General features: G+C 37.1%; 1 protein-coding gene across 4 annotated transcripts in view; it reads left to right on the forward strand.

Moving 5' to 3' along the window:
* The window catches only part of Rad54b (RAD54 homolog B), a 71915-nt gene that overhangs the window by 31215 nt on the left and 16545 nt on the right, over positions 1–24155 (forward strand). For all 4 annotated transcript variants that reach the window (XM_048359264.1, XM_048359266.1, XM_048359267.1 and 1 more), the window contains exons 4-8: positions 6959–7150; positions 9091–9369; positions 15071–15233; positions 20042–20267; positions 23119–23326. In XM_048359264.1, coding sequence (XP_048215221.1) covers positions 6959–7150; positions 9091–9369; positions 15071–15233; positions 20042–20267; positions 23119–23326 — 1068 coding nt within the window. The remainder of the gene's footprint in view (positions 1–6958; positions 7151–9090; positions 9370–15070; positions 15234–20041; positions 20268–23118; positions 23327–24155) is intronic.

Genomic DNA, 24155 nt, shown 5'->3' on the forward strand with positions numbered 1-24155 from the left:
TGAGGAATCAAACCCAGAGCTTCATGCATGCTAGGCAAGCACTCTGCTGCTAAGCTACATTCCCAGCCCTCTATGACACTTTTGAAAAAATATTTTCATGAAATGAATTCTAGATCTTAGAAATGGAAGATATTTGGAAAAGTCATCAATTCAGAGGTGATGAAATTGAAGTCTAGGGAGGACTCAGTGACTTAAAGTAACAAAGCTGTTTGTAGAATAGCAAGTACCAGTAATTTTTCTTTATGGGATTTTTTTTATTCCCCATTTTATTCTGTAGAAGTAAAAATATCCACTAAACATTCCCCAGATGTAAAACTTGAAAGAACTTGTTTAATCAAAATTTATCTTCGGGATAGAGATGGCACTTAGTCATAGAGCATTTGTCTTACATGTGTAAAGCCCTGGGTTCCATTCCCAGCATGGCAAAAGGATAACTTGCTTTTATAGATTGTTAAAAGTATGAATTCAAGGAAATTGTATTATTATGCTGTCCCCTTCCCTCTCTCTTTTTTTATCCAGCAAGATAAATCAGATACTTTTACAAAATTTTGATACATTCATTTTCAGTGTCTTAGTCTGGAAAAGGTTTCTTTCACAGTAAAAATGAGAATTAAAAACATTATACTTAGAATGAAAATAGTGAAAACAGCATGTTTATATTTTCTGGTATAGTGTGTAATCTTACAATTTTTGTAAATTTTTCTATTAACATCTCAGAACAAAACCTTCATACTAAATTTATGTTAAATATTATGTGTAAGAATTACCATATTTACTGGGATCTTTTTTTTTTTTTTTTTTTTTTCTGGTTGTCAGGCTTGAATTCAGGGCCTGGGTACTGTCCCTGAGCTCTTTCACTTAAGGCTAGTGTTCTACCTCTGAGCCACAGTGCGACTGCTGGTTTTCTCATGGTTAATTGGAGATAAGAGTCTCACAGCTTTCCTGCCTGGGCTGGCTTTGAACTGGGGTCCTCAGATCTCAGCCTCTTGAGTAGCTAGGATTATACACCTGGGCTTGGCTTTTTGCTGGGATCTTGGCAATATAAGGGTGATTAAAGTCACAATGAGTACTCAAAAAGAATAAGATATGCAGAGTAGGATGAAGAGGATCCATGGTATACAAGCTCTAGAACAGTGCCAAATGGTGTGATTTTAAGTAAACCTATAGAGAGCCAGTGTTAACTGTGATAACCAGGCTTAGAACATCTTCATGAATTAAATAGAGTAGTTCTTATTTAGCTAAAGCATAATTTTTACATGTAAAAAGAAGCCAACAAACTTCCTTTTTATGTGAGAATCTCCAACTTTAAAATATTTGCAAAGAAATGAAAATGCCTTTAAAATACTGTACAGACATGTGGGAGTTAGCGCAGAAAAATGGTTCCTCCAAGCCTAGGTCCTGAACAACAACTTCAGTATCACTGAGAATGTCTTAGAAATGTAAATTTGTACCCATTGAATCAAGTTCAGATGGTCTGGCAGTCAGTATGTACTGTAGATATTCTTTTTTTTTTTGGCCAGTCCTGGGGCTTGGACTCAGGGCCTGAGCACTGTCCCTGGCTTCTTTTTGCTCAAGGCTAGCACTCTGCCACTTGAGCCACAGCGCCACTTCTGGCCATTTTCTGTATATGTGGTGCTGGGGAATTGAACCCAGGGCCTCATATATACAAGGCAAGCACTCTTGCCACTAGGCCATATCCCCAGCCCGTACTGTAGATATTCTGATACTAGCTAATCTTGAGAACCAATGAAATGTGTTTTAGAACTGAGTTTGGTGCCTTACATGGTAGATTCTTAAAAATTTTTGTTGAAAGATTACATGGGTAACAGTGATTCAAGGGATATCAATTTAAATGTTGGAGGCAGATTATGGATTACACTGTAGAGTCAGACTTAATTAAAGGTATATGGGAAGACACTGAAGGCTTTTATTGCCTATGGGGATGATGTGATTAGAATGATTTAGGAAGAGTTGTAATAGTATTTGGAGTAGGCATTGTAAGAGGAAATTAAATCAGAAATTTAGGTTATGACAATCTATAGAAATAGAAAACAATAAATTGAACTCTTGTGGGTACTGTGTTAGCCTGTTGATTACTTAATTTTATTAGTTGACTTACTATATAGAGTTAAAAATTTTTATTATAGAAGTATCTGTATATGTATGATATTCTTTTTAATCTTCTCAATCTCTGCTATGACTTTTGAGTGTAATGAATCTTCTAATTTGAGGTAATATTTTTGTAGTATAATTCTAGTAAATATGCCTTTAAAGTAGAAAGCTTTAACTTTTTAAAATTATTAAAAGAAAATTGCTATATGAAATGTAACATAATTTCAGCATAAAAACCCAAAATCAGTTATGAATACTTAATTTGAGTGTTGACTTTTGTATATCAAAATTTATTTACCGAAATATGTTTTGTGCAGTATTCATTCTATGAAAGGTTTTTAGAAAATAGTTCTATGTTCCCAGAAATACAACATATTCCTATTTAAATGGCTGGTTCTAAAATATGGAAAGTAAAAAGAAAAAAAAGTCAAACATTGCCTTAGAAAATTCTTTTGTAGTTCATAAAGTAATTAACATTAACTGTTACAATCATATTTTCCTGTGGCATTGTTCAGGGTTGGTTGTTTCTTTGGTAGTATGAAGTGACACAGTTTTTTAGCAGTTAGGGGTTGTATAGAATAAAGAAACAGTATTTTTATGTATCGTTAAATGCACCAGAATTACATTCATTTCAGTGAGTGTGCTGAATTTTTCTGAGTCAGTCTTGTTTAATTTTGATTTGCAAAAGTTTAAATGGCTATAACCCTCTAATCACCTCCTCCACAAAACTAAGATTACCATAGTACAGGAGATCATTTGTATTCTTGGGTACATGGTTCCAAGGAACCATTGTTGAAGAAAAACTGTGAATGCTCAGTATACATATGCAGTACTGTACTGCAGATACTTGATTCATTTTTTTCTGCAACATTACTCAGCTTCTGCTAAAGCCTTTTATTTTTTAGCAAGTCTTTTTTTTTTTTTTTTTTTTGCTTGTGGGGCTTGAACTCGGGGCCTAGGTGCTGTCTCTGATCTCTTCAGCTCAAGGCTAGCGCTCTACCACTTGAGCCACAGTACCACTTCTATTTTTTCCTGGTGGTTAATTGGAGATGAGAGTCTTATGGTCTTTCCAGCCCTGGCCGACTTTGAACCAGCATCTTCAGATCTCAGCCTCCTGAGTAGCTAGGATTACAGGCGTGAGCCACCAGTACCTGGCAACAAATCTTAAATATTCATTTTTATTATTTAATTTCTTTGTCTTTCTTTTGGGGCACGTGTACACAAAATTGAGAGCAGAAAAACAGTCAAGCAGATGGCACAAAGATTTAAACATAACTGGCAATAAACAGGACTGAGTGAGAGCTTCTTATCAACTGAACTGTGTCATGTGCATGTGTGGGAGTTGTTTTTTGACTATGCTTGGTTAAAGCCACATATAATAAATTCATGAAACAGGTGGCCTTAGAGTACATTTTGTGAGAATTCCTGAGTAAAACAAATTACTTGGCTGGCCTGGTAGATCATGATCCTCCTACCTAAATCTCCACGGTGTGTGGGATCACAGACCTAAAAACATTGTACTTGACTTATTTGTTGAGATTAGTTTAGTGTTACTTCATTTTTGGATCACTCTGTTGTCCTTCGTTACTTGTGTGAGAATGTTTAAAATGAGTTATTTTCCATGTGCCTTTTTAATTTTAGAATAATGTCAGATTTTAAATAAGCTTGTTTAAATATCTGAGTGTAATAAATTGTACTTAATATATATGATAATGGTTAAATGAATACTTTGTTAATACATGTTCTTTTAAGTATAAGAATGTATTGTACTAATTTGTATACTTTTTCTTGCTATAAAAATTCAGCATAATAGAGGTTAAAATTTTTGGTGATGCATAATTGAAATAAATTTATTTAGATGATTGTATTATAGTTGATACCAAGTGTACCCTAAGTACTTTTTTCAAATGTTAGGACCACAGATTCAAAATTAAGTATTATATGGTAAATTTGATTGTACATACTTGAATGAAAGTTAAATGACAAAGTAAATGAAATACTTTACAAATACAGGAGTAGATTCCTTTTTTTTTTTTTTTGAGACAAGGTTTTTCTATGGTAGCCAGGCTGCCCTTGAATTTGTAATCCTCCTGCCTCAGCTTCCTGAGTGCTGGGTCTATGGGTATGTCAGCACAGTACTATAAATTCTAGCACTTGAGAGTATGATACAGGAGGATTACGAATTTGCGTTGATTCTGGGCAACATAGTCAGAACTTGTTTCCAAAAGGAAAAAAAAAAAGCCCTAGCTAAGTTTTATTTCTACCTTCAAACATTCAAGTCATAGTCTATTTTCCCCCACTTTTAGTGTTAGAGTGTGTGTGTGGTTCATTGTTCTACTTTTTAATAAAAACCTAGCTTTTTAATACTTATTTTCAACTTTCTTTTTATCAGTAGTTCACTTCTTTATTGCTCTGTAGTTTTGTTGTACAAATATGCCAGCTTCTTTGTTTATTTTCCCTTGCTAGATTTCTGGATGATTTTGGCTATGAGGTATAAAGATTCCATTAATATTCTTATATAACTTTTTTTTGTGTGGAAATAATGCTCCATAAGGTAAAAAGTACATTTAACCTTTAAGAAACTGGCACCTTTTCCCAAAGTGTACAATTTTACACTCCCATCAGCAGTGTGAGTGTTTTTTTTTAATAAAATGTTGCATGTTCAATAATTGGAATGTTGTAATAAAACGGAGAACTTTTTATATATAAATTCAAAATGTTGAGTAAATTTACTTGGGGAATATTGTAGCTTATTGATTTTTTCTGTGTTAGCATTTGCATATGTATTCTGACATGATGTATTGGTAAAATATGAAATGTGTAGTCCCTGCTATGCTTTGAAGGCTCACTCTGAAAACTATCTCTAATGAAAAGAAATATCTTCTAGGCTTATTTTATACACTATGATATCTATGCTTATTTGATACTCAATTTCTTTGATTAAGTAAGGAAAACTGGATAATTGTCAAATTGAAGGGATTTGCATGTTAATGCTTGTATATTTTTTAGTGTAATAAAAAATTTCAATCTTAAATTTATATTGTAGTTCTATGTTAATGCATATTTAAAGTTCTGTTAGGTTTTAGTAATTTTAAAATTCAAAAACAATCTACAAGGGGCTGGGAATATGGCCTAGTGGCAAGAGCGCTTGCCTCCTACACATGAAGCTCTCGGTTCCCCAGCACCACATATATAGAAAACGGCCAGAAGTGGTGCTGTGGCTCAAGTGGCAGAGTGCTAGCCTTGAGCAAAAAGAAGCTGGGGACAGTGCTCAGGCCCCCTGAGTCCAAGCCCCAGGACTGGCAAACAAACAAACAAACAAAAGATGATAATGCCTGCTGTGAGTATTAAATTATATGATCTTCTTCAAAACAGGTTTAATGCCTAAGTCTTGCTGGTGGGCTTTCAAGTCTCTTATTCAGACCATTTTTTGGTACTGATATGGGAAATATTAGTACCAGGTCAAATGGGTTAAATAGTTCAAAACCAAATTTAGAAAATGAAAATTGTTTCAGTGAATATTCTGGGCTGTCTGTTAGGTACATAGTATATCTGTCAATATTTTCTGGAATATAATAGTCTAGATATAAGAGGTTATGTTTCATTATCCCATGTCTGGTGATCCTCATTGTACTTTGGAGTTACTTATCTTTTCCTTTCTTGGTCCTATCACTATATAAGGTTCAAAATGAACCTGAATGAGAAAGGGACAAAAGCTAATGGTGGTAATGATTTAGGGTACACTTACTATTTTTCTTTTTTTGCTAATCCTGGGGCTTGAACTCAGCACCTGAGCACAGTCCTTGGCTTCTTTTTGCTCAAGGCTAGCACTCTGCCACTTGAGCCACAGTGCCACTTCTGGCTTTTTCTGTTTATGTGGTACTGAGGAATCGAACCCAGGGCTTCATGCATGCTAGGCAAGCACTCTACCAATAAACCACATTCCCACTTTTTAGGGGGACGGGGGGGGGGGGGGCGGGTTGTGTGGCTTGAATTCTGGGACTGAGCACTGTCCCTGAGCCCTTCAGCTCAAGGCTAGCACTCTACCACTTGGTTTTCTTTCTTTCTTTTTTTTCTTTTTTTTTTTTTTTTGCCAGTCCTTTTGGACTCAGGGACTAAGCACCTCCCTGGCTTCTTCCCGCTCAAGGCTAGCACTCTGCCACAGCGCCCCTTCTGGCCGTTTTCCATATATGTGGCGCTGGGGAATCAAACGGAGAGCTTCATGTGTAGGAGGCAAGCACTCTTGCCACTAGGCCATATTCCCAGCCCCCCCACTTGGTTTTCTGGTGGTTAATTGGAGATAAGTCTACAGATTTTCCTGCCTGGGCTGGCTTTGAACCGGGATCCTCAGATTTCAGCCTCCTGAGTTGCCTCTTTTTGCTCAAGGGTAGTACTCTGCCACTTGAGCCACAGCGCCACTTCTGGCTTTTTCTATATATGTGGTGTTAAGGAATCAAACCCAGGGCTTCATGTATACAAGGTGAGCACTTTACCACTAGGCCATGTTTCCAGCCCCAGATGCTAATTCTTGAGGAAAGGAATGCATCCTGTTGTCTCTGAAGCACTGATAGTGCTTCTGTTTTTAACTGCCTTGTTTCTGTGGTGCCTTTACCAGGCCTCACTTTCCCTAATTTATCCTGCCTCAGAACCCTATTGTTGGCCCTCAACCATATTGTCAGCTTCTTAATATAATCTTATTTTCGGGCTGGGAATATGGCCTAGTGGCAAGAGTGCTTGCCTCGTATAATCTTATTTTCCTTTTCTGTATATTTTTGTTTAAATGGACTCAATAATAATCATTAAAATTATGTTTAATTATGTGGTATTTATTTACTTTTTATTCTAGTTCTTTCAGTTCCTAAAGAAGTAACAGAGTCAAGTGGACAAGAGGAATCTGATAACCTAGTAAAATATTTCAGTGTTGTTTGGTGTAAAGCTTCAAAGAAAAAACACAAAAAGTGGGAAGGCGATGGTATTCTCATTATTAAAGGAAGGTCATTTTCACTGAAAGATTTGGAAGGCAAAGACATTGGAAGAGGTATTGTGATACTACCCGATTTTATCATTTGGTCTGAAATTAGTATGTATCTTTTATTATACAATAGAAATATACTGGGCTTTGTAAAGGGAAGAAGAAAGATGTTCTTCAACAGACTTCAGTGCCTCAACTGTTTATGACAAATAGTGAGCCTGACTATCTTAGGAACTGAGCTGATTGAGTCAAATCCTATCCTATTATTTCATTTGCTAAAAAAAAAAAAAAAAAAAAAGCCAGCTGTATGTATTTATTTTGGCATTCTTCTGAGATTAAGCTCTTTGTTTTGGTGTACTTAAAAAAATTCCACAGTGTTAAGTGATTAAAATTTTAAAAGCTGTTATCAGAAGTTGAATGATATCCAATTTCAGTGTTACTCATTAAATTTTGTGAAATGAGGAGTTAGTAGTGCTCTTACCTAAATTAACTCACTTAAATAGGAAGTTACCATTATTTCAGTTACAGAATGTTACCAACAGAATCTGTACTAATACAAGTTAGCCTACAGATTCAGAATGTTCAGCATACATTTTTTTCTTTTTGAAATAACAAGGTAAGTACCTAGCTGGCTTAGTACTTACAATGTGGCCCATGTAGTTTTGGAACTGTAATTCTCCTGCCTTATCTTCCTGAGTGCTTGGATTTCAGGTGTCTACCACCTGTAACGTTGTAGCAACATTATAGCTTTTTTTTGCATTGCTCCTTATTCCGTTTTGAGTGTGGCCAAATTATTATCTGTAATACATGAGCATTCATTTACTTTGTAGTTTTTAGTAGCTGTTAAATGCCAAATACTATGCCAGGAGTAAACATTCAAAGATGAATATAATTTATAGTGTAGTGGAGACAAGGCAATGCAATTAGTAATTAGGACCGAGTAAGATAACATTAAAATGAGAAGTTTTACTAGTGGAATAGAAGCATTCAAGAACTATGTAAGTGAACAATAGAAGCTAAGGATGAACTTTAATGGTGTTACTGTTAAATATTTGGAGGTGAGTAGTTTTCAAGGTATGGGAACAAAACAAGTACAAAAGGAGGAGCTTATGCAAAGGCATGAGAAAATTCAAGCTAGCTCAATACTTCAGGAATGTATTGCATGTAGCAGAATGGCAAAATGATAGAGTTGAAGCTGCACTGAATGATCTACAACAGAATGTCTTATTATAAATTGCTATTATTATTATTATAAGTAACTAGTATAAGCATGAAACTCCAGTGCTCACCTAGCCTAGTGTTTTTTTGTACTTAACTGTATCTGTAGGATTACCTTTAAAAAATGCTGATGCCCAGGATCTGACCTCCAAAGTTGATTTATTTGACCAGTAGAGAAAGGAACTAGGACATAGGTTTATTTAGTCTGCTAAGTGATTCTAATAACACAAGCAGACATTCTGTACCACTTGTTTAAACAATAAAAGGAAAAACAAAACAAAACAATAAAGGGATTATATTGATTTTCAGAATGAAAACATCTAACCATATGATTTGGTTTCCTAATAGATCACTAATAGATATCAATTTGGAATTAATTCTTCAAGGAATTAACTATAATCAAGGAGGTTTTCTTTGAAATAATTAGGTAACTAAGATTAAGTTTGTTATGACGATAGATATCCTAAGAACCCATAGAACCTATCAGTCTGTTGGCTTGATTTTTTTTTTTTTAGTCCAAAGATAGCAGAACCATTAGAGTAGGCTGTATTTTCAATAATAAAAACTGTTTTCTCTAAGATATGACTAATTTTTAATAACTGTATTGTTATATCTTCTGGTTTTTAGCTTTTTTCTTAACCAAAATGACAAGTTATGTTTCCATTCTGGCTAATGAGGTCTATAAGGCTATTTACATGTAAAACACAATTTTCATTTTCTACAGTCATGGGAAGGTCACTATGTATTTTTATCTTATATCAGTTAAATGAATTTTTTTTTCCTCAAAGGCATTGGATATAAATTCAGAGAGCTTGAAAATATAGAAGAAGGCCAAACACTTACAATTTGTGGAAAAGAAATAGAAATCATGGGTATAATCTCTTCAGATGACTTCAACAGTGGAAGGTGTTTTCAGCTTGGAGGAGGAAGTTCTGCTATTTCAAATTCTCCAACTGGCAGAAAGTGTCTTTCTAAGCCATTTAAAAGAGTTTGTGAAGCAAGTTCAAAAGAAAATAGGCAGTATGATTTCCAGAGTTGCAAACCACGCCATGACCCAAATACACCAAGTAAGGTTTTAAAATAATTTGAATTTTTTTCTGTCAAAAGGTTTTTGGTATGTAAATTTGAAGATTAAATTTTGTTTTAAAATTCACAGGGAGGATTTTTCCTCAGATGCACAACCTAATGTAAGAGATAATATTAAAATCAAATAATAAGAGTCTGGAAATTTCTTAATATGTAAATACATCATCCTGATAATCAAAATGCTATGTATTTTTTAAAGAAAAACATTATCTTAGGTTTATACATACAGAGAACACACACACACACATGCACACAAATACATACAAATATAACTTGGGTAGTAAGGAAAAAAGTAATTTCATATATTGGGATTATGACTATACTTTTTAAGATTACATGCTTTGATTGCATGCATTAGTAATGTGGAACATGCTGGGTACTGGTAGCTCACCATGGAGAGAATTCAGATTTGCCTGTGAAAGTTCAATCAATTAACTTTCACATTAGTGAATATAACTTAAAAAGATCACATTATACAGCCAGGTGCAGGTGGTTCATACCTGTGCTAGCAACTCAAGAGGCTGAGATTTTAGGATTGGCTGTTCAAATCCAGTCTCGTCAGGAAAGTCCCCAAGACTTATCTTCAATTAAGCACCAAAAAGCCAGAAGTGGAGCTGTGGCTAAGAAACAGTGCTAGTCTTGAGCAAAAAGCTTGGGGACAGTGTCTTGGCCTGACATGCGTGTGTGTGCACGTGTGTGCACCACACACACACACACACACAAGATCACATTATGTTACAAAATGAAACCTAACCCATTTCTGATTGTTCTTACCTTTGATCATTGTCTCCATCTCTGTCTGTGTCTTTTATTTCCATCTCTTGACACAGTCTTGTTATGTAGCCCATGCGGTTTTGAACTCAAGCTTTTTCTGCATCTCTGTGCTGAGATAACTGGCAAGTCATCTTAGATTTGTGAATTTGTTTTTTTAAAAAATTATTTATTATTTAAATTTTGTTGACAAGGTATTGTGCAAAAGGGGTACAGTTACATAATAGGGCAGTGTGTACATTTCTTGTGATATCATACACCGTCATTTTTCTTTCCCTTCCCTAGATCAGGTAGGCATATATACAATACACAGTGTACCAAAAACATATACAGTAGCCACGTGGCATACGCCAAAGGAAATTCAACTAGAACTTTTAATATAACATCAACAAGTGAATTTCTTGACTGCTTTTAATGCATTGGGCCTAGAGGTAAGACAGAACTACTCATTTGTGCCTGTGTGATTCAGCATTTGGGGGTCCTGAATCAGCAGGATCATGGGTTCTAGGACAGCCTGAGTCAAATATCAAGACCTTGTCTCAAAAAACAATCAACAAAATCTGGTTATTGGTGGTTCACACCTATAACTCCCCTAGCTGTTCAAGAGGCTGAGATCTGAAGATCAAGTTCAAAACCAGCCTGGGCTGGGAAGGAAATGAAACTTTTATCTCCAGTTAATCACCAAAACCTTAAAGTAGAGCTGTGGTTCAAATGGTAGAGCACAAGCCTTGCTCAGAAAAGCTAAGGGACAGTGTCCAGGACCTAGGTTTAGCTCCATTACTGGCATGCACACACACATACACATACGTTCACACATGCATACACACAAAATGAACAAAAAGTATATAAAGTTACAATTACTGTCTTGTTTTGAGAGGATATTTGAGATCATTTAGATCATTTGCTTTACATTTTAGGAAATGGAGGTCCAGAAAGCAGAACTGACTAATCTAAATGTAACAATCAGTATCATAGTTGAGAGAAACACACTTAAAATTTTCTATTTCTCTGTCTGAAGGCTCTAAAATATGGAGAATGGAAGCTTATGCTCATGAATTTTGTTCTTTTTATTTAAAAAAAAAGAGCCTTTCTACTAGCTTCCTTAACAACTCTCCCTTTCCTCTTTTCTCTTTGTCTTTTTCTTAGAGGTTGTGGGTAACTGAAAAGAACACTGTGCTTATTAAATCCCTGAGTTGGTGTGTGGTTTTACTACTGAACTAACTGGTTCTTTGACCTCTTGGATAATCATTTACTCTGCCAATGTTTAGTTTAAAATGTGGGTTCTAATAATGGTCAGAGATTTAGAGTGCCTACTGTAACACATACAGACATTCATTCATACATACATACACATATGTACACATATACTTTTCCAATAAATATTTATAGAATGAGAAATTTTAGTGATTTTTGTATTTCTATAGAAATACAAAAGTAAGTATATGTGTACATATATATATATATGTATATATGGATGAAAGTACTTTGTGTAAATGGGTATTAATCTCATTTATTTACCATGTCAAGGATAGAATAAGTTGTACACTTAAAACTATGCATGAGAAACTGGTGCAGATAGGATTATATGCCTGTAATCCTTAATCATCAGGAATTGATGTTGTGGCTGAAGTGGTAGAGCACTAACCTTGAACACAAAGAAGCTCAGGGACAGCACCCAGGCCCTAAGTTCAAGCTCCAGGACTGGGGGAAAAAAATTGAATCACCAAAAAGCTGGAAGTAGAGTTGTGGCTCAGGTGGCAGAGCACTAGCTTTGAGCAAAAAAGCTCAAGCACAGTGCCTAGACCCCGAGTTCAAGGCTCAGGACTGGCACTAACAGAAACAAAACCTACCAGTACTCAATACTGGAAAAAATGAATCTTTTGTTAGATGATAGGCTTTATTTTTTTGTTACGATACTGTAGTTCTTGCTTGGGCACCATTTTGTCTTGAGTGATTCTAGGTACTTTACTACTTCTGACTTTTCAAGTAAGGCTTCACATAGCCTGGGGCCAGCCTCAATCTGCATTCCTCATTCTACCTTCTGAGTTCCTGAGATTACAAGGCATGTGACCCCATGTCTGAATTTTTTCTTTAGTTCTAGGATTTGAACTTCACTTCACATTTACAGGCTGGTGAGATATTCAGCCCCATGATCTGTCAACTTGTAGACTTCCTATCACTGCTAGGATGACAGATAAGTACCATTGTGCCAAGCTATGGGTTGAGAAGGTTTCTTATGAACTTTTTCTTCCTAACTTGGTCTTAAACCACAGTCTTCTTGTTCTCACCCACCCAAGAAGCTAGAATTATAAGTGCAAGCTACTGGTACCTGGTACCTGGCTGGATTTTTTTTTTTTTGAGGGGTGGTGGTGGGGGCTTGAACTTTGGGCCTGGGCTCTGTCCCTAAGCTCTTCAGCTCAAGTCCAGCATTGTACCACTTTGAGACACAGTGCCACTTCTGTTTTTTTGGTAGTTAATTGTAGATAAGAGTCTCATGGCCTTTCCTCCCTGGGCTGGCTTTGAACTGTGATCCTCAGATTTTAGCCTCCTGGGTAGCTAGGACTACAGGTATGAACCACTGGCACCTGGAAAATAATGATTGTGTGTGTGTGTGTGTGTGTGTGTGTGTGTGTGTGTGTGTGTGTGTGTGTCATGGGTCTTGCACTCAGGGCTTGGGCCCTGTCCCTGACCTCTTTTGCTCAAGGCTGGCACTCTTAACACTGAGCCACAATTCCACTTCCTGTATTGTATTTTGGAATAAGTCGCCACTGCCTCCTGAGTGTTTAGTATTATAGCACCTCTCCCCCCTTGTAGGGCTGAGTTGGAACTCATGGCTTTGTGTTGGCTAGTCAGGTGGTCTACTTCTAATGTATGTAGTTATTTTAAGATATGGTCTCTTTGTCTAGAGCTGTGCTTGGACTGTGTTCCTCCTATTTTACACTTCCCAGCCTAGCTGGGATCACAGTTGAGTACCACCACATTCAGCTAGTGGTTGAGGGATCTTGGGAGCTGACCAGACTGACCTCAAAGTAAGATCCTTTCAATCTCAGCTTCCCAAGTAGCTAGGATTACCAGTGTGAGCTACTTATTGCTGGTTCCCTTGTTCTTAAAAGACAGGGAAGTAAAGAAGTGTTGGCATTTCTTTGTTGCAAATCCACAAAGAATCATTCTTGGTTTGCTCCTGTATAGAAAAACTAGGGACTAAAATTTTCACCTCCTCATTCTGTACCTAACAACAATAGACTCAAAGATAAAAACTTTTTCCAGTTACTCAGAAATGGGAAGGCTTGTTATCTTGGCAGTTGCTAATGGTAAACAGAACCATGGTCCTATTCCAGTGCTTTGTGTTTCTATATGAAGGATATGTATTTAAGCTACTGGAACTGTTTTTTTTTTATTGCCACTTCTCATCTTTTCATTCTCTTTTTTCTGTCTTATTTATTTTTGGATCAAATTCAGTTTTTCACCATGATATAAACATGCAAATATACTCTCCAAATAGTTTAAATAGGTTTATTGTCTTCAGGTTTGTCAATTGAGACTTGCCCTCTAGTTATAATTGATTCTGCTCTATTGGTGCTGTTTCAGTAAATCTTTCAAATTTTGTTAGCATATTTCTAAACAATTGCATTATTATTTGATAATTCATGCTGCTTTGCAAAACTAAATGAATTTGAAATTCATGAATGTAATTATTAATAATGGCTAAATCAGTGGAAAGTTTGGCGTTCTTTGTAAATTATGATTAATAGGAGTAATTGTCAATGTTAGTGTCTACAGAACTGAAAATAAATAGAGCCTTTATATTAAGTTTGAGGAGTCCTTTCAGAATGAGAATCCGTGGACATTAGTTAGTAAATGCATCTTGGCAAAATTCCAACATGTGCTTTCAAGTGGAAATAGTTTCCTTTGCTCTGAATACTAAACTAGTGAACATTGTGACTTACTGAATTCTTAATTAGGCAATCCTGAATTCCAGTGGTATTGAAGCACTTTTGAGCATATGAAGTTTGGAAAGCCCTTTGTGGTTCTTTTCTTGAAGTCTTACAATAATAAGGCATGAGAATTTCTTTTTAAATTTTGTATTTGCTTAGTATTTGTGTCAATAAACTTCTGGGCTGTTTTGGAGACATGATGCCGTGCTGGCTCAGAACTTATCCTCTTGCCTCTACCTTCTCTATGCAGGAATTATAGGTGTGTACCACTGAAATATGGATACTGGGTCTAAGTTGTGCGATCTTGGCACCTTGGTGGCTGATGGGGACACTAGATGTGAAATTCTACTTCCCCACCCTCACTCCCAGGTGATAGGTGCCTGAATTCCTAGAAGCAGGGCTGGGACTTGGACAGTAGGTTCCCAGATCCTCCAGACCTGTACCATGAATTCCTAAGATTCTGAACACTGGAGCTCCCTGTGACCTTACCCCCTAACCATGACCTTATTTGGGCCCCTGGGCGCCTGTTGCCATTGGCGCCATACCTTCTGTCTACTGACTCCTCAGATAATCACGATGCCCCTCTTCAGATCTCCATTAGAGCTGATCTGGTTTGTTGAGATTGTTTTCTGCTCTTTACTACTCTCGTGGCTCAATTTACTAACAGTATTAAGAGCATAGGAGGCTGAAAGTTATTTGGGGAACATGAGTCCGCTTGCATTCACTGGCTTTCTAATAAAGACTCCCTATTCAACCTCTCAAAGTGTGGCTTCTCTGTCTCTTGCAGTCCGATTCCCGTATAACACCACTATACCTGCTCTGAATTTCAAATATATGTGTATATATACATACATACAAACATATATGTATTTCACATACATATTTCATATATAAAAATGCTATAAAATGATAAAGCTCTTTTAGAATTAGTGAAAACAAAATAACATTTATATCTTTTCCCCCGTATTTTTCTAAGATTCACTTGTAATGCCACGACCAGACAAGAATCATCAGTGTATGTTCAATAAGAATTGTAACTCTCTTGTGGATGTGGTGGTAGATCCTCACCTTGTGTATTGCCTTCGACCACATCAGAAAGAAGGAATCATATTCCTTTATGAATGTGTAATGGGAATGAGGTAGGAAAATAAATAATTTTAATAGTCTAATCTTAGTTTTGATTTTAACTAACAAAATGATAGCTTTCTTAGAAGAGTCCGAATAATAAGTCTCAAGAGTACAGTTTGTAATTTAGTTGGTAGGAAAGGTGTACTGGTACTTATTTATTCCAAAAGTTGCTATAGCTATGTGGTGGCTCATGCCAATCATCTAAGCTACTTGGTAGGCAGAGATAGGAGGATTGAGTTCAAAGGCTGTGGCCTGGGCAAAAAGCTAAAGATCTTATTTGAAAAACAACTAAAAGAAAATGGTTGGGGTTGTGATTGGTTTGCTAGACCAATTTCCTTGTAAGTATAAGGCTCTGAGTTCAAATTTTAGTACTGGCAAAACAAACAAGTGGCTTCTATGTGGATACCATTTGCCAGATAACTTGCTAGAAAGAGGGCATACAGGAGTCAGGACCATTGCCCTCATGGTCTTTAAGGAGCTTATAAAATTACTCAAATGAACATAAATACTGTAATCTTAATGTGATATAATAAAAGCTTGCTTTTAGCATGACAAAAGGTTATGTGAGCAGATGGAAGAAGCTTTTAAAAATCTTACCTCTACTTAAAAAAAAAAAATCACCTTTTAAGTTGAGTTTTCTGATCCCTAGATCAGGTAGGCATATATACAATACCCAGTGTACCAAATCATATACAGTAGCCACGTGGCATTCTGTTAAATATATTTTTAAGACACATCTCTCTCTCTCACACACATACACACAGAGAGGAAATAAAAGGGGCTTGTGTTAATATCCTTGAATATTTCTGCTCTTGCTCTGTAGGTTTGTTTTTTTTTTTTTGCCAGTCCTGGGCCTTGGACTGAGGGCCTGAGCACTGTCCCTGGCTTCTTTTTGCTCAAGTCTAGCACTTTGCCACTTGAGCCACAGCACCACTTCTGGTGGTTTTCTATATATGTGGTGCTGGGGAATCGAACCTAGGACTTCATGAATACGAGACAAGCACTCTTGCCACTAGGCCATATTCCCAGCCCTCTCTTTTGCTTGTTTTTAAATGCATAGGCTTTAATTTTTTTAAAATCTTTTTTGTGCTGGTCCTAGGTGTCAAATTCAGGGTCAGGGTGCTCTGGCTTAGCTTTTGTTCAAAGTTGGCAGTCTATTACTTGAGCCACACCTCTACTTTCAACTTTGTGCTTTTAGTTGGAGAAAAGAGTCTCATGGACTTTTCTGCTTGGGCTGGCTTTGAATCAGGATTCTCAGGTCTCATCTTCATGAGTAGCTAGGATTATAGATGTGAGGCACTAGCCCTTGGTTTTAAATTTTGTTCTTTAAAGGTAGCTGGAGATGTAAATGCTTCCAACTCTTAAGAATTTCTGGGTGATTCCAGGTTAAGGGAATATTGGAAATTTTGGGATTTTTTTTTTTTTTTGGCCAGTCCTGGGGCTTGGACTCAGGGCCTGAGCACTGTCCCTGGCTTCTCTTTGCTCAAGGCTAGCACTCTGCTACTTGAGCCACAGCGTCCCTTCTGGCCATTTTCTGTATATGTGGTGCTGGGGAATTGAACCCAGGGCCTCATGTATACGAGGCGAGCACTCTTGCCACTAGGCCATATCCCCAGCCCAATTTTGGGATTTTTAGTTGTAGCTCTTTTTTTTTTTTTTTTTTTTTTTTGAGACAGGGTCTGGCTATGTAGCCCAGGCTAGCCTCAAACTGAGCCTCTTGCTTCAGCTCCTAGTGTTGGGATTATAATCATGTGCTACCATGCCTGGTGCCTGAAACTTTTAACTAGGTTTAAATTCTCCCCCAAATCTCTTCCTTTGGCGATTTTTATCTCAATAGACTTGGGAATCACTTTTTATTTCTTCTGTTCTAATGTAACCTGAGCCTTTAATTAATTATATAAATCTTATTTAAACTCTATGTTTTTTTTGTGTTTTTTGCCAGTCCTGGGGCTTGGATTCAGGGCTTGCGCACTGTCCCTGGCTTCTTTTTGCTCATAGCTAGCACTCTGCCACTTGAGCCACAGTGCCACTTCTGGCCGTTCTCTGTATATGTGGTGCTGGGGAATTGAACCCAGGGCTTCATGTATATGAGGCAAGCACTCTTGCCACTAGGCCATATTCCCAATTTCTCCGTTTTTTCTGCCATCCCACTACAGTGGCCCTAGTAAGTTTTGTCATTAGGCACATAGTATTTTGGACTGGATGTATGGCTCAAGTAGTAAAGTACCAGCCATGAATGGAAAAAGCTGAGCCAAAGACTCAAGGTTCTGAGTTCAAGCCCTGGCACTGCCACAATGAAAAAAAAAATGGCTGAGTGCCCATGGCTTATACCTGTAATCCTAGATACTCAGGAAGCTGAAATCTAATGATCACTTCAGAGTCAGAGCCAGTGTAGGCCACCAAATCCATGAGAACGCATATCTCCAACACTAAAAGCCAGGAGTGGAACGATAGCCTTGAACACAAAAGCTCAAGGACAGTGCCCAGGCTCTGAGTTAAGTCCCAGGACCATCACCAAAAAGAAAAGAAAAGAAAAAAAAAGACAGGGAAAGGGGGAAATAAAAGGAAATGTAGCTGGGCATCGGAGGCTCATGCCTGTAATCCTAGCTACTCAGGAGACCAAGATGTGAGGATCATAGTTCAAAGTTAGTGCAGGCAGGAAAATCCATTTGAGAGACTTTTATCTCCAATTAACCACCAGAAAACCAGAAATGGTGGTGTGGCTCAAGTGGTAGGGCATTACACTTGAGCTTAGAAGCTCAGGACAGTGCCCAGGCCCAGAGTTCAAGCCCTATGATGGAACAAAAAAAAAAAAAAAAAAAAAAAAGGAAATTATTTTAGTGCCATGTGCAGCCAAGATTTATTTTTTAATTTGTGCGTGTGTGTGTGTGTGTGTGTGTGTGTGTGTGTGTGTACGCGTACGCGTGTACGTGCCGGTCATGGGGCTTGAACAGCATCAAAGGGCTAATGATATCTGACAGATCAGGATGCCTATAACTCCTTGGCCTCCACGGTTTCTTCACGCACTGTTAGTGTCCTACTGCAAGTACTTGCAACCTTCCCACTCACAGATTTCTCATAGTCCAGGTCCAAGACCAGAGTCTTGATTGTATTCATTCCTCTCTTTAGCCCCATCCCCCATTTTCAATACCTATTTCCTGGTATTCATTTTGTTGGACTGTGAGCCTTTCTAAGAAATTATGCATCTGAATTCTTGCCTGAAAATACAGTATTTCGGTTAATACATTTGTGTATACATGCATATAGCCCTGAAGTATTTACTAGTACATTATAAAATAGTTATAGCTTACACATATAAGAGAAAACATTCGGCTTTTTACTCTGGTCCTGACTTAACATGATTTTTTCCAAGTCCATCCATTAAAAAAAATTAATTTGTTTTCCTGATATTACAAAAGTGATGTACAGAGGGTTTACAGTAACATGAGTCAGGTAAAGAGTACATTTCTGGGCTGGGAATGTGGCTTAGCGGTAGAGTGCTTGCCTTGCATGCATGAAGCCTTGGGTAAAATTCCTCAGCACCATATAAACAGAAAAAGCTGGAAGTGGCACTGTGGCTCAGGAGGTAGAGTGCTAGCCTTGAGCAAAAAGAAGTCAGTGACAGTGCTCAGGCCCTGAGTTCAAGCCCCAGGACTGGCAAAAAAAAAAAAAAAGTACATTTCTTTATAAATACTGCTCTTTTGGAAGATTAAGATTTGTGAGATAGAGCCTAAACTTTCAGGACAAGTAGCCTAGTCTTTTGTCTTCTCTCTCCTTGCCAGTTTTATATATTTGTGTATCTCCCTTGAACCTCATTAAGTTCAAACTGTAACTATATTAGACTGCTCAATTAGAGTACTCTTTATCTTTTAAAGTTTTGCACATGGTGTTTCTCTGTGTTGCTTTCCTCATCCTTTTCCTCCTACCACGAAAAGATAGATTTCTGTTCTTTCTGCTAGTCATTATATACAATTAATTTGACTGACATTTATCTGTATTGGCCAATTGCTTATCTAAAACAATAGTAGTGGCTGTGATTCCTGTTGACAACTTTTTCTCTGTATCCCAAAATAAAAGTGCATATGATTCTTTTTCTATTAATTATAAGGATTAATAGTTAACAAACTAGTTATGTTCTTTGGACTTTCTAAGTGTTTAAGATATGTTATGTTTGCATCTGAGGGCTTTAAAATACCTTAATAACACTCATAACACTTAATTTTAAATTGCATTAAGAGATTGTAGGATAACTGTTTTATTAAATTATATGGATTAGAATAAGTATTCAGTGGGTTTAAAAAATTGTAATCTAGGAAGCTATTTTGGTTGTGAACTTCATAATCTGCCAGAGAGGCATAAATATTCTAAATATTCCAAATACTTACTTAGAATATGAATTCTAAATAAGTTTAGTTCAGTAGATCTTACTTATTAAGGTTAACATATATTTTAAATGGTTTTGATATCTTATACTGAGACTGGTAAAAATTGTTCAGCTGTTAGTGATAAGAAATAGTTATAGCTAAATTGTACAAATATAGCTATGATGTTGGTATTAATTTCTAGTTACCAAATATGTATATATAGCAGTAATAGATAATTTATATTCAGCTCTCTAATTTCAGTGTTTGGTAATTTAGTTAATAATATGTAATACCCATAATTGTCAAAGTTGTAAAAGTAATAGTCTATAAATTAGAATGAAACACTAGGAAGAGAAATTTGTTATTAAAAATGTTTAGTTTCTGGTTTTTGATTGTTTTAGAGGGATGAAACATATTCCTTTTGTGATTAAGGAAAGTACAATTGTTTCCAACAGAATGAATGGCAGATATGGAGCTATTCTTGCTGATGAAATGGGTTTAGGGAAAACGTTGCAGTGTATTTCACTTATCTGGACTCTTCAGTGTCAGGGGCCTTATGGAGGCAAGCCAGTAATAAAGAAGACACTTATTGTCACACCTGGAAGCTTGGTGAATAATTGGAGGAAAGAATTCCAAAAATGGCTAGGTAGTGAAAGGATCAAAATATTTACTGTTGATCAGGTAAGAGACTTTGAAAAGCTTAGTCTTGCTCATGCTTACAACTCTCTAGCTGTTCAAATAAATAATTCAGTTCTTTTTACAATTCCCCAATCTGTTTGCACAAAATGGAATCTTGGCTTACATTTTATTTTTGTCTGGTTTTGGGTTTTTTTTTTTTTTGCCAGTCCTGGGCTTGAACTCAGGGCCTAGGCACTGTCCTTGAGCTTTTTTTGGCTCAAGCTAGCAACTCTACCACTTGAGCCACAGCACCACTTCTGGCTTTTTCTATATATGTGGTGCTGAGGAATCGAACCCAGGGCTTCATGTATACGAGATGAGGACTTTACCACTAGGCAATATTCCCAGCCCCTTATATTTTATTTTTGTTGTTTTGGAAAAATATTTGTATCCTGCCTAAATTCCTATGTTGAAGCCTTAACTTTCGGTTTGTAAATGTCTGTTTAAGAGTGATGGCACTATGTGATAGCATTAGTTGAAAAATGCAGCCAGATGTGGTGGTGCATTCCTGTAATGATAGCACTCGAGCTGCTTAGACAATGATCCAGAGTTTGAGGCTAGCCTGGACTACATAGAGTGTTTCAGGGCCACCTTGTAAGACGACCCTGCTAGGCTGGCACTCTAGCACTTTAGGCTTACCACTGCCCTTTTTGTTTTCAAATAAGATGTCACTTTTTGCCTGCATTGACCTGGATATCCTGCTGTTCATGCATCTTATATAGCTGAGACATGGCATGTGTGTGCTACCATGACCAGCTTTTTCTTAAATAATTTTTATTTTACAATTTTTACTTTTTATTGTTATTATAAAGGTGATATAGGGAGGGGTTACAGTTACGTGTCAGGTAAAGAGTACATTTTTTTTCTTTTTTAAAAAATATTTTTATTATCTCTCAGTAGTTACACAAAGGAGCTGCCGTTCAACAAAGCAGTTTATGAATACAATGCATCTTGACCCGTGTTGGCATTGTTCTTGTTGCTACCAAGAGTACATGTTTTTCTTCTTCTTTCTTTTTTTTTTTTTTAAGCCAGTCCTGGGGCTTGAACTCAGGGTCTGAGCACTGTCGCTGGCTTCTTTTTTTTTTTTTGCTCAAGGCTAGCACTCTACCACTTGAGCCACAGCACCACTTTTGTCTTTTTCTGTTTATGTGGTGTTGAGGAATTGAACCCAGGGCTTCATGCATGCTGGACAAGCACTCTATTGCTAAGCCACATTCCCAGCCCAAGAGTACATTTCTTTTTGGACAGTGTCATTCCTTCTTTCGCTCTCCCCCAGTTTTTCCTCCTGTCCCCTCCCACAAGTTGTATAGCTCATTGTCAACACTGTGTCTAGTGAGCACCACTGTATTTTTTAAATTTCTTGACAGGCACTTGGGTTTGAACTTAACCTCAGGTATGCTAGGCAAGTGCTCTACTACTTGAGATACTCTAACACTTAGGTTCTGGTGAAAGGAAAAAAAAAGGAGAAAATTAGTGTAATTTAAGTAACCTAAGTAAGCCTCATACCTTAGTCCAGTTTTCCTTAAACATGACTAGAATGCTTACATTAGCTTATACTATGATAAAATAAAGTAATCTATTTATAACAGCATGCTAAATATCTAGAAATATTTTGAATACTGAAATGAGAAAAGAGAATGGTTGTATGTGTCTTTTTCTACCATTTAAAAGAAAAAAGCATTGTAAGTTAACCACCTAAAACATGACATAGTTTAAGGTGGCAGGACCTTTGGGTCCTAGGCTTAGATGAGGTCATAAATTCCTGTGATGGAATTAGTGCACTTGAAAGAAGAGGAAGAGATACCCACATTTCCTTTTCCCAGCATGTGAGGATGTAGTAAGAATATCTCCCCTGCAAGCCAGGAAGAGGGCTCTCAGCTACCTAATTAGTATTACTGGAACTAGGCAAAGGTCCTAGATCCAGGGAGTTCTAACAGATTAGTGTTTGCAGCTTGTCCCAGAAGGCCTGTCAAAGAGACAAGCTATAGTGAAGGGAGGAATTTTTATTTACAGTGTGATCACACTGGAAAGGACAGAGACTTGATGACCTCAAAAATCTGTCTTCAAAGTACTTATAGTGTCATATAAGAAAAAGAAGCAAAGGAAAGGAATGGAGATTTCTGTTTCTATAGTAGTTGTCCAGGTGGTCCTGGTCTGGGGTAGCCTGGTTGACTCATTGCTTTGGTCCGTTATCTTAGGGTCAGCCTTTCAAGGCTTTTGTTGGTGCTAAGATAGGTAGTTATGCTCTTTTTTCATTTTATTTTTTAAGATGTTCATCCATCTGGCCTTTTCTTCTTAGGATCTCAGGAAACTAACTGGTGGAGAGAAAAACTCAGGAGAGCTCCAAGGAAGAAAGTGAAACAAACTAGAGTCAGAAACAAAATGGAGCTAGCTATAATAGTGACTGGGCCTTCTTCGTTGGTACCTGTATTTAGGCCTCCTGACATCCAAAACTGTATGGAATTAATGTCTTTTTTTTTTTTTTTTTTGCCAGTCCTGGTCCTTGGACTCAGGGCCTGAGCACCATCCCTGGCTTCTTCCCGCTCAAGGCTAGCACGCTGCCACCTGAGCCACAGCGCCCCTTCTGGCCGTTTTCCATATATGTGGTGCTGGGGAATCGAACCAAGAGCTTCATGTGTAGGAGGCAAGCACTCTTGCCACTAGGCCATATTCCCAGCCCCGGAATTAATGTCTTTGATACTCCATTTATAGTTTTTTAAAAAAATCAAAACCTGATATGACCAAGACATGTTAACATGTTCTAATACATGATACGTGACTATAGAAACATGGTGCTCAAGTTTGATTTCACTTTCCACCTATGGTTTGTAAAATGCTATCTTTTTTTCCCTAGAACCATAAAGTTGAAGAGTTCATCAAATCTACATTTTATTCTGTTCTCATCATCAGTTATGAAATGTTACTTCGTTCCTTGGATCAAATTAAGAAAATAAAGTTTGATCTTCTAATTTGTGATGAAGGGCATCGTTTGAAGAACAGTGCTATTAAGACAACTACAGCCCTCATTAGCCTCTCTTGTGAGAAAAGAGTAATTCTAACTGGTCAGTATTCACTTTTTGGAATTTTTGTCGTGTGTGTCTATATGTGACTTGTAATTTGATGCTTAACAACCAAAGAACTAGTTGTGCTGGATGACACGTTACATGACAAGATTCCAAGTCTTCAGATCCCTATATAATTTTCTACAGCTTTTGTTTTAAATTTTTTGAAGAGTAAAAGCAAAAGCAACATATTATGCCATTGTGAATACAGAAGATAGGACTGACATGCCTGTGCTTGATTACTGAGTCTGCCATTTACTTTTACAGCTGTGTAACTTAGGCAAGTTACTTAACCTTTACGTGCTTCAATTTTCTGTGAAATAGAAATATAATACCATCTACTTTATAGAGAGAGTCCTTATGAGAGTCAAAAGATTTAATCTGTGTAAAGTTCTTGGGACTACCTGACACATACATGGTAAGCTTTTTTTGGTTCTGATCCCAGGGCTTGAACTCAGGGCCTGGGCACTGTCCCTGAGCTTTGTGGCTCAGGGCTAGTGCTCTGCCACTTGAGTTGCAGCTTCACTCCCAATTTTTTGGGGGGTTAATTAGAGATAAGATTCTCTCATAGGCTTTCCTGCTCCATGCTGGTTTCAAACCATACTCCTCAGATTTTAGTCTCTTTGAGTTGCTAGGATTATAGGAATGAACCACTGGTGCCTGTAAAACATGATATTTTTAAAGGGTAAAAGGAACTAGGGAAATGGAAAAAAATAAGATGAGTTTTCTGCCTTTAACTGTTTGACTACTTGAGTGGATTCTTACTCTTGGTTCCCTAAACTACTCCTGAGACATCTTGATTAGCTATTGCTTTTGAGCTCCTTAATAC

The sequence above is a fragment of the Perognathus longimembris genome, chromosome 12 (assembly GCF_023159225.1).
Source record: "Perognathus longimembris pacificus isolate PPM17 chromosome 12, ASM2315922v1, whole genome shotgun sequence".
NCBI lineage: Eukaryota > Metazoa > Chordata > Mammalia > Rodentia > Heteromyidae > Perognathus > Perognathus longimembris.